At 41.5% G+C, this 10,789-nt stretch overlaps 2 protein-coding genes across 2 annotated transcripts in view; both read right to left on the minus strand.

Annotated features, from left to right (window-relative positions):
* T265_07838 (hypothetical protein) overlaps positions 1 to 1,291 on the minus strand; it is a gene marked incomplete at both ends in the record, with an annotated part of 37,621 nt that extends 36,330 nt beyond the window's left edge. The window contains one exon of the mRNA XM_009173471.1: positions 1,088 to 1,291. Coding sequence (XP_009171735.1) covers positions 1,088 to 1,126 — 39 coding nt within the window. The remainder of the gene's footprint in view (positions 1 to 1,087) is intronic.
* A 4,485-nt stretch (positions 1,292 to 5,776) lies between these two features.
* Positions 5,777 to 10,450, minus strand: T265_07839 (hypothetical protein; the record flags this gene model as incomplete). The annotated part of the gene is made up of 2 exons (XM_009173472.1): positions 5,777 to 5,935; positions 10,370 to 10,450. 2 exons carry the CDS (start codon positions 10,448 to 10,450, stop codon positions 5,777 to 5,779), a joined length of 240 nt encoding a protein of 79 aa, XP_009171736.1.
* Positions 10,451 to 10,789: the final 339 nt, after the last annotated feature.

Genomic DNA, 10,789 nt, shown 5'->3' on the forward strand with positions numbered 1-10,789 from the left:
ATAAATAAATAAATAAATAAATAAATAAATAAATAAATAAATAAATAAATAAATAAATAAATAAATAAATAAATAAATAAATAAATAAATAAATAAATAAATAAATAAATAAATAAATAAATAAATAAATAAATAAATAAATAAATAAATAAATAAATAAATAAATAAATAAATAAATAAATAAATAAATAAATAAATAAATAAATAAATAAATAAATAAATAAATAAATAAATAAATAAATAAATAAATAAATAAATAAATAAATAAATAAATAAATAAATAAATAAATAAATAAATAAATAAATAAATAAATAAATAAATAAATAAATAAATAAATAAATAAATAAATAAATAAATAAATAAATAAATAAATAAATAAATAAATAAATAAATAAATAAATAAATAAATAAATAAATAAATAAATAAATAAATAAATAAATAAATACACTCCAACTGATCAACAACCGTTACTCTTCATTAGTGGGTAAACTGGACGCGGTTGGAAATAATACAAAAGTACGCGGTTCGCAAAAGATGTAATCACACTGCTACTGATCAACAACCGTTACTCTTCATTAGTGGGTAAACTGGACGCGGTTGGAAATAATACAAAAGTACGCGGTTCGCAAATAGATGTAATCTATGTCCACCCGTGTATGTGAGCTGGGAGTTTTAACCACGACATAATTTTAAACCCAACCATGGACTTGAGCTCCACCATAAACGGCCATTCTGCTCTTGTTGAACAAATTTTATGGCTTATACTCTAAGTAATTACTTTCAGCATCGACCAACATGCCCTTCAGTTCACTTCACCAAAATGATAGTAGTATGCTAGTAGTATGATACAGTATGCCACTACTGCATGCGTCCCCAATTTGTGATCAGTTAGCAAGGATAATCTTCTTGTTACCCATTAATCTAATTTACAACGGACGAGGGGTGCAGATAGTCCGAAATACCCAGGCACCAAATGAGTACCAAAAGATCATCTTGTTCATTTAGTTAGGAATTCGGCCTACACTCCCATAGAGCCTGGCTTTTGAATAAACAATACGGAATAAAAACAGAGCTACAAGACTTACTAGTGAGCCGAATAGCAAGAAAATAGAGTACAGCTTCATGAATTGGTTAGCGCCTGAAATGGTGCTATACGAGGTGCAGTTCGAGGTTCGGTCAATTGGGGGATGAAATATGGTCGAAAAGGCGGGTATATCGATCTGTGGATGGACGGACCAGACAACACAAATGCGCGTTCAGCAGATGATGATCTTTAAACAGCACGTTGTGATCGATTGATGATTGGCGGACGTTTACCTATGGGCACTGGATCAATTAAATTCATGCGCGTAAATTACGGGTATACTTGTGTTTCCCTAGTCCCTGCAACGTGGGCGGAATCTGTAACATTCTTCCTTTCAACTGCAAAATCATCATCATCGTCATTTTTTCCCGATATCCTGGATACAACTGAGGTTACAACGCTTAGCAAAGGCATTTTGTTCTCTAGCGAAACCGTACAACTTTTAATTTTTAAATGAGAACACTCGATTCATTTACACGGTGTCCGTAATTGGCATTGTTCAGAAAGGTGGATTTATAGTCGTACTTCACAGCTACTTTTGTAGTTGCGTGTATTTTTAGGATAAGACTCTCAGTCTCAAAGCTGTCTTGTTTCAACAAGAGACACACCTTGAATCCAGCTGAATCTTTCGTTTTAATATGTTCTTAAGCAACTAACTGTGCTGCACCAGGCATGTTTCAGTTGTTACGTTATTCAAAATACCGCGTACATTGTATAGACGGAATGCTTTGCTCATAAGGTTGCTCAATACTCTTCTAAGCCCACGAACGGTTTTACCCTTCTAGAGTGCATTTTGCTCGAAATGAGAGGTGAGGACGGAAAACGGATTCGGTCGGCTCTCGCTAATCTACTATCGCTTTTCGAGGCTGGACACGCCGTAATAGTTTCTAATTGATTCTTATAAGCAAAATCAATTCTAGTTGAGTAAAAAGGATCATCCGCAAGGTGAACGCGTGACTTGGCACTTTCAAAACTGCTGCAACCGTACAGCCGTTTTACAATCTACCCACGAGCTGAGGAGTTGCAATGCATTGTAAATATCTCGGAAGTTGCATTAGTTCCGATGAAAGGGTGGTTGCAAAGTCACTGCGCGGTATCTGTGAGCACAGCGCACATTCATATATTTGCCCTACGTAAAGCGTTAAATGTGGGTATCACGCAGAGCGTAACACGGGCTACGTCTGCATGGCCCTTACAGGTGGGTGAGTTGAGTGATACTTGGGTCGTGATCAACGATGCCGTAAAACGAAGGTATGTATAGGGTTGGTTTGGTGTGTACTAGGTACAGCATTTGTAGGCGGCATGTCCTGTCAAATTTCGAATGTGTGTAGCGTGTCTTATCACGAACAGCGCAGTACTTGCAGCATCATCTTGGCAAAGAATAAGTAGTCAGCTGGTTTCCAAGTAAAAAATGTGAAGCCTATAACAGAAGTCCTGAGTACCGGTGCATTCGAGTTTAGGAATGCTGTAGCACAGATCCTAAACTTGCTTCGCTGAAGGCACTGGTAAACTGAACTGTCGAGCAATAGACATATAATCCTTGCTCACAGCACTTTCGTTTGAACGATCATCCTCCTGTCCCCGTAATCATTTTGGGTATTCGTCACCAAAAGGGGGAAGCACTGGGTTCGCATTCTCCTCTTATTAGAGCTCATCAGCAGTCTTGGCCATGCCGGGGTTTGAACTCCGCACGCGTGACATTCCAGAAGGGCGAGTCACGACTGCTCCACCAAGATACGATGGATGCATCTAAATTTTCACATCCGAACAGGTGAACGTGTATTCATGCGCGTAAATTACGGGTATACTTGTGTTTCCCTAGTCCCTGCAACGTGGGCGGAATCTGTAACATTCTTCCTTTCAACTGCAAAATCATCATCATCGTCATTTTTTCCCGATATCCTGGATACAACTGAGGTTACAACGCTTAGTAAAGGCATTTTGTTCTCTAGCGAAACCGTACAACTTTTAATTTTTAAATGAGAACACTCGATTCATTTACACGGTGTCCGTAATTAGCATTGTTCAGAAAGGTGGATTTATAGTCGTACTTCACAGCTACTTTTGTAGTTGCGTGTATTTTTAGAATAAGACTCTCAGTCTCAAAGCTGTTTTGTTTCAACAAGAGACTCACCTTGAATCCAGCTGAATCTTTCGTTTTAATATGTTCTTAAGCAACTAACTGTGCTGCACCAGGCATGTTTCAGTTGTTACGTTATTCAAAATACCGCGTACATTGTATAGACGGAATGCTTTGCTCATAAGGTTGCTCAATACTCTTCTAAGCCCACGAACGGTTTTACCCTTCTAGAGTGCATTTTGCTCGAAATGAGAGGTGAGGACGGAAAACGGATTCGGTCGGCTCTCGCTAATCTACTATCGCTTTTCGAGGCTGGACACGCCGTAATAGTTTCTAATTGATTCTTATAAGCAAAATCAATTCTAGTTGAGTAAAAAGGATCATCCGCAAGGTGAACGCGTGACTTGGCACTTTCAAAACTGCTGCAACCGTACAGCCGTTTTACAATCTACCCACGAGCTGAGGAGTTGCAATGCATTGTAAATACCTCGGAAGTTGCATTAGTTCCGATGAAAGGGTGGTTGCAAAGTCACTGCGCGGTATCTGTGAGCACAGCGCACATTCATATATTTGCCCTACGTAAAGCGTTAAATGTGGGTATCACGCAGAGCGTAACACGGGCTACGTCTGCATGGCCCTTACAGGTGGGTGAGTTGAGTGATACTTGGGTCGTGATCAACGATGCCGTAAAACGAAGGTATGTATAGGGTTGGTTTGGTGTGTACTAGGTACAGCATTTGTAGGCGGCATGTCCTGTCAAATTTCGAATGTGTGTAGCGTGTCTTATCACGAACAGCGCAGTACTTGCAGCATCATCTTGGCAAAGAATAAGTAGTCAGCTGGTTTCCAAGTAAAAAATGTGAAGCCCGTAACAGAAGTCCTGAGTACGGGTGCATTCGAGTTTAGGAATGCTGTAGCACAGATCCTAAACTTGCTTCGCTGAAGGCACTGGTAAACTGAACTGTCGAGCAATAGACATATAATCCTTGCTCACAGCACTTTCGTTTGAACGATCATCCTCCTGTCCCCGTAATCATTTTGGGTATTCGTCACCAAAAGGGGGAAGCACTGGGTTCGCATTCTCCTCTTATTAGAGCTCATCAGCAGTCTTGGCCATGCCGGGGTTTGAACTCCGCACGCGTGACATTCCAGAAGGGCGAGTCACGACTGCTCCACCAAGATAGATGCATTGCATCTAAATTTTCACATCCGAACAGGTGAACGTGTTATGATTGGTTTTCTGGAAGCCTCGAACGATGGTTCCGTAACTGGTTGTGTGTTTATGATTGGTTTTCTGGAAGCCTCGAACGATGGTTCCGTAACTTTCCTGGTTGTGTGTCGACCGTTTTTTCCGCCTATCAACACTTTCCAGTCGGTAAACACCACAGATGCTTGAAACCCCTGGACAGACTCAGCTGTGTGGGGTTGTGCCAGAACACCAGACTGACTTTTTAAAAGAGAGTCATGTGAACGTGAATCCTAGAAATCCAGCACTCACCTTGGAAAGATCATACAACCATATAATTTCCAGATTGACTGGCCATTGATTTGTGAACATAAATCACACCCATCCCTTTCAGCGAAACGGCAGTAAAATCTCTGAGGTATCGAAGCTGGTTTTGCTACTTTCCTATTACCATTACTAGTGAAAAGAAGACGACCTTCGCTGCGAAGCTGTTTATCAGAAAATGCCAAATGACCGGTTACAGACTATTGGGCAAGGATGCAAAACTCTCATTTGCATCTTATTTACAAAAACGGGACATCCATCTTCTCCTGAATGCGTCTTCTTGAAATTTCCTAGATATTCATTGACTCCAATCATTCATTGCTCGAATCCAAGCAAATTTTACAAAGTGAGTCCACAAATTCCGCAACAGATCTCCCATTTTCAAGAGACGCCAAGCGAAATTCCAAGAACCACACATACTACTCGCATGCCTCCCCATCAGTAGTATCACCGAACAGCAGTATCCCGGAACCATACTATTAATATAGACATCAACATTAGTTTGAATAACACAATCAGTGTCACTTTTGCGATATTGCCACGCTGCAAATCCTGGATTCACGTGTGAAGGGTATCATTAACCACCTCCTGTGCATACGTGCTGCGTTCCGTTATAAACTCATCAGAGAAAGAAATCGTGACATGTAGAAAATGTACAGGGTGTACACACGAGTATGTTGAAGAAAGTTTTCCCTAATGCACACTCATAAACCGCACCATATCCTAAGAACCCAGTTTTATTGAATTAAAGAATTCTAATACAGTATACCCGGTAAACAGACAGTATTCATGTATCAGCACGAATTGTGATCGGATCAGGTATAGTTCTTCATCATGGTTAGGATGCATCAGGAGGGATACATGGGCAAGGCACGCAGCCCTATATTTCCAGTTTATTGAACGCAAGATCACGTGGGAGCTAAGCGGTTTGACGGCTGTTGGATTAGGGGTCTGTTGTTTTTCCGTAAACAATCGATTTATTCAAACTATCCGCCGAATAATGTCAGAAATCCAGAGTAGCCTATCTGACCAGTCACTTATCCTGGTCAAAAGTTCAAATTTCTGAGGTATGAGCCTGGAAGTTAACAAAACATTCATGCTCAGCGTGTAAAATTATATTCAATAAACTCAGCGAGTACGTGAACGGCGTAAGTTGATGGGATAGGACTCAGATGCATCAACCCCTTTTCAGATACCAGTGCTTGAGATGTTGGAATCCGAAACACTTCGCGAAAAGGAGGGAATCGCTGAACAGACAACTATTAAAAAAGCATAAGGACCAAACGATCATATTTACCACAGAAGCACCATATTGCCGCTTCTTGCAAGCATATTCATTGGTCACGGTAACTGTCGGAAGAAATCCATAAATTGGTGGTCTGCAAACGGCACGTAGGCAATACTTCTGCGTCCGGGGAGAACTGTGATCAAATTTACGAGATCCCTAGGATATAAGATACACCCCCCGCAAAGTTAAGGCCTACGGTAGAAACTGCACTCTAGTATATCCTGTTCCGATGTGTGTAACTGCACCAGACCTCTTGCTTTGATCCCTTTCAGATTTATCTTACATTTATATGAGGTAGATATACGCCTATTTCTGTAATCAACAAAGATGGGAAATTTCACAACAGAACTCAACGTCTTCCAGAGTTTGACGGTTGATATTTTGGCTGGGCTGCATAATTTGGGTGAATAGCTTGGCGGCGTGTCTAAATACTAATACTTTGACACCGACATAGGCAGTTTTTCACCATACAAGGACACATCGTCAGTGCGTCGGGTCCTATTAGTCGAGTTTGGACAGACCTCGGGCTCGCTAGCAGTGGCCTGTAGATACATATACAATCCAAACAGGAGTGTCGGTTCCCACGTTATCTAACCATTGGTCAAGAAACAAGTCTCGATACGATCGCCTGATAAAATCAGACTGGGGGAGACTGGTTTGTTTTTGCGAGTGTCTGGGCTTCACCCAGTGGTCCTTCTTTACACAGCTGGCGAGCAACTTGTCTACAATAATCTACGAGGCTCAATGAACATTTTCGATAAGAACCGTCATCAAGCAGGCTATTGTCCTTTTTTCTCCATATCGTTCCATTGTGTTGAGCTTTGATAAACGCTAAGCGTCTGCTATCTCTAATTACTTTGAGAATTTAAAACGAAGTTTAAGGAGAACTTCAGAAACCATCCTTTTAAACAGGATGTTGGTTACTGCCCCAGATCTTAATGAGGAGTTCTACTGCATACCACGATTCATCCTGTGGGGCGTAATGAAAACTGGCTACTAATGGTCGCCTAGCTGGAGCATGGTTACAGAACATAAGAAAACAGACAGATGTGGACAAGACCTTGGCATAACACACACTTCATTAGGCTGCCGGGGACTCTGGCAGTCCAGTCTTGCCCATCGTAGGGCTCATCACAGACCCGGAAGTTTCGTCAACCTTATGCCATACGTGATCATCAAATTGTACGCCCATTATGGAAGCACGTTCATCTGTAGATCAATTTGGTGTTAACGCAAGACACACTTTAATACCGGATGATTATCTATCTCTTTTATGGTGCACAAAGACCGCCTCAAGTGATGAGCTACTGAAAAGCTCTGTAAGTAGCGTGCTATTTCAGGAAATTACAGTAGGGATGTCCCGATAGTCGTGCAAACTGAAACAAACGGCGTAATTCGAGGGGAAAATTTGGCCATAGAATATCACAAGACAGATTTATCTGGGTCTCCTGTTAATTTGTAAAGGGACTTATCTAGATTCGGCCTAGTTCTATGACTAGTTATCATTCATCCATCCATCCTCGTTTGGAACATTATGCCATGTTTGGAAGACCCCCACTAGAATTACGCGTTTATCCAGTAGACTGATGGATCGTGGACGACTAAGTTCTAAATAGGTTTCAATCAGTTATTGTTAGAATCTCAGGCACGAATATAAATGTTTGGTCCGCAGGGGGACACTCATTAACAAATCACGCTATCATTAACGGTAGATTCCACCGAACCTTATCTTGATCCCTGGCTTACAATGTTTGTAAACTAAACGTGCTGCATATAAACCGTATTATGCTTCATTTAAAACGATATTCAGGATATCAAATTGATTTTTTGCAATGCGACAACAATGAAGACACTGCTCGACAAGTTACGGAATAGAAGAAGCCGGTATTATGCTGTCTTTTGCCAATCTCATAGGTGGTATCATGCGAGAAAAAGTATGGCGTTTGGGACATTTGTAACTTTCATCAGGCTCAATGCATGCATCTACTAATTCACTTGTAAAATACAAATTTATAGACTACATGTATTCTGGGCATTTGCTTGAAATATTAACGCATTACAGTATACACCCCCAACGTATTGGTTAATTCCGTGGCATGTCTGAAAAATAATCAAACGGACAGGTTTTGGGATGCGATTTTCGGTCATGCATGGCACAATGGTTAAGGGAGAGTTGTAAAAAAAGAATTAAAAAGGCATGAATAATACCCATTTGTGTGTCCACAATTCAGATTATCATTTGATTTATCTCGCAGAACGCCTCACTGGGTGTTGTGTTCCAGCCATATGGATTCGTATGCCGTTGTAACGTAAACCCAAGGGGCGTTTGAAAAAATCGATATTTCTATCCTCTGTTCAAAGAAAGGTCGATACCGCCGTTCATTCGATTCACATGTTGTTGAATAGTGTTGGTCATTTGGCCTAAGCACCCAACAAGTCTGGAAACTTGTCTGAATCACACTAACGAGTCACTGTTGCATGCATGCTAGTGCGGTGTCATGAAACGTACGCCGAACTTTCCGGTGCGCGATATCGTTTGAGCTGGTGAGGTAAGACGAAAATGGTTGAATTTTGTCCGTACTAGCAGCACGCTTCTTATTCCCGTTCGATTTCTGAAAGTTGTTGGAGAAAGGTTGCCTTTTCAAAGAGTTCATTTCATGTTTCACCATGATGGTTGTTAACGTGAATGGTCAGGGGAGTTTATCAGACAAGTTTTCAATATGGCTTCAGTAGTTTCTTGGTGCCGTAGCCAAAAATGTGTGTTTTTGTGATACCACTTGCTCACACGGTGGCGGAATGAGGAATGAACTAGGACAAGTGGATTTATTCGTCATCAGTGCTTTGTTCGGAAGGAGGGAAGTAAATTTCCAAAACCCACAAGAATATTCTTGGACTTACTTCTTATATATGCTTGGTAGGCTATTACAAAAAGGAGAGACGGAGAGAGAGAAAGTAATGTGCAGAGAGCAGCTTTTGATGCCAAGGAAAGTGCTAGGTAATAGAAGTAAAAAGGATAATATAAAAACAACAGTGATTACCATTGAAGATGGGAACCATGCGCAGTAATTCTTTTCTTTTCAGCGCAGGACATCATCCAGGTTTCCACAAGGAACAAACTCGTCAACCAATTATGCACAGTTGCGAAAAGGAAAACCGTAAGACTTAATGGATGTACCGACAATTTTTCGGTTTAGCAACAAAGAAGTTTAGCAGTGGACAGATCTCAGAATCAGCTTTGCATTCTGATAAACTGATTAGTTTCTAATATTCAGTGTGGATTCTGAAGTGCTCGAAGCACGACTGACAATCAGCACTGCAAGACAGATCGCAGTCGTGAACCGAATCAACCAATCTGAGGACTATTTTTGAACTCCACTAGTTTCTTCGGCCCGGTCGGGACGTGGGACAAACGCGTTAGCATCAGTCTACCACCGCACACTCAATCATAAACATGTCTTCTTCTTCAAATGTAGCAATTCAGGTGGGGGGTAGGCTGATGCCAACGCGTTTGCCTCACGTTTCAAGCACCTGGAATTTAGATCCCAGCACTGTCAGGATGTACATTACTACTGAACTCTAACGAGTAGATGGTTGTTGGTTTGTTCGCCGTGCTGGGTGCATGTTGACAACTACCGACCAATCACTACGCTTCACTACACACTCTAACAACGCGCTGATGACGTCACCTCGATTGATAATGAAACGTTTGCGACCAAATTGCCCAGCTTAGCAAGTAAACCAACGCCCGAAATCCAATACAGCATTTTCCGCCTTGGAAATTGCGTCCAGAGCAATGGCCACTTGCGTATGGAGGCTAATATTCTTGTCTGCTGCTGTTCACTTACGGCGGCAAAAAACTGGACACTATATTCACACTTTCAGGTCGATTTCATTTGTTCATATTCACCCTGAAGTCTTTTGGATTTGCAATCCGACATGAGGCCAACTCTAAAAAACAACTTACCTTCCTTGAGCTGAAAGATGAGTACCTCCGAAATTCTTCCATTTGGTGAGGTTTGAAAAACTGTAACCTCCAATTTAGATTGTGAGAGCACACAACAAAACAACTTTCTACACGGATGCGAGAAGCTTCGAAACGCAACGGATCTCAGTGCCTGAAAACAGACGGTCGCTTGACCTCATATTACAACTTTGAACGTGTGAATACCCGGAGAGGCACACTTGGCAGGATTAGGTTTTTGAGGTCGCCAGAACACTTACTGCTCCGTTTGATAAGAGCAAACAGTTGGGTAATTTCATCACATTCACTAGTCAATACTTGTTCAAAAATGCCATCTTAGGGGCGACAGAATCATTAGTCATACGTTTAATTGGATGCCGTCTTGACGACATGCTAGTGGCGGTCCGCAAAAACGACTGCATGAATCCATGCTAAGGGGCATACCTTATTGCGCCGGAAATTGAAGGAACTGAGGGGTGATGCACGTATATCGAAGACGAACAATATCCCGGTTCGGGTGTCCATTATTCAGGCCTCTGTGTCTTTTCCCGCTGACTCTATTATCTCAGGATAAGACCAGCTTCAGGGACCTGCATGTGGCACCACGTTTGGCGTGGACGAGGCAATCTGTGACTTTCGAGTTATATGCGGCGCTCGGTATTTGCACAATGGATTGAATTTTCAGGGGCATACCTTATTGCGCCGGAAATTGAAGGAACTGAGGGGTGATGCACGTATATCGAAGACGAACAATATCCCGGTTCGGGTGTCCATTATTCAGGCCTCTGTGTCTTTTCCCGCTGACTCTATTATCTCAGGATAAGACCAGCTTCAGGGACCTGCATGTGGCACCACGTTTGGCGT

The sequence above is a fragment of the Opisthorchis viverrini genome, assembly GCF_000715545.1.
Source record: "Opisthorchis viverrini unplaced genomic scaffold opera_v5_187, whole genome shotgun sequence".
NCBI classification, from domain to species: domain Eukaryota; kingdom Metazoa; phylum Platyhelminthes; class Trematoda; order Opisthorchiida; family Opisthorchiidae; genus Opisthorchis; species Opisthorchis viverrini.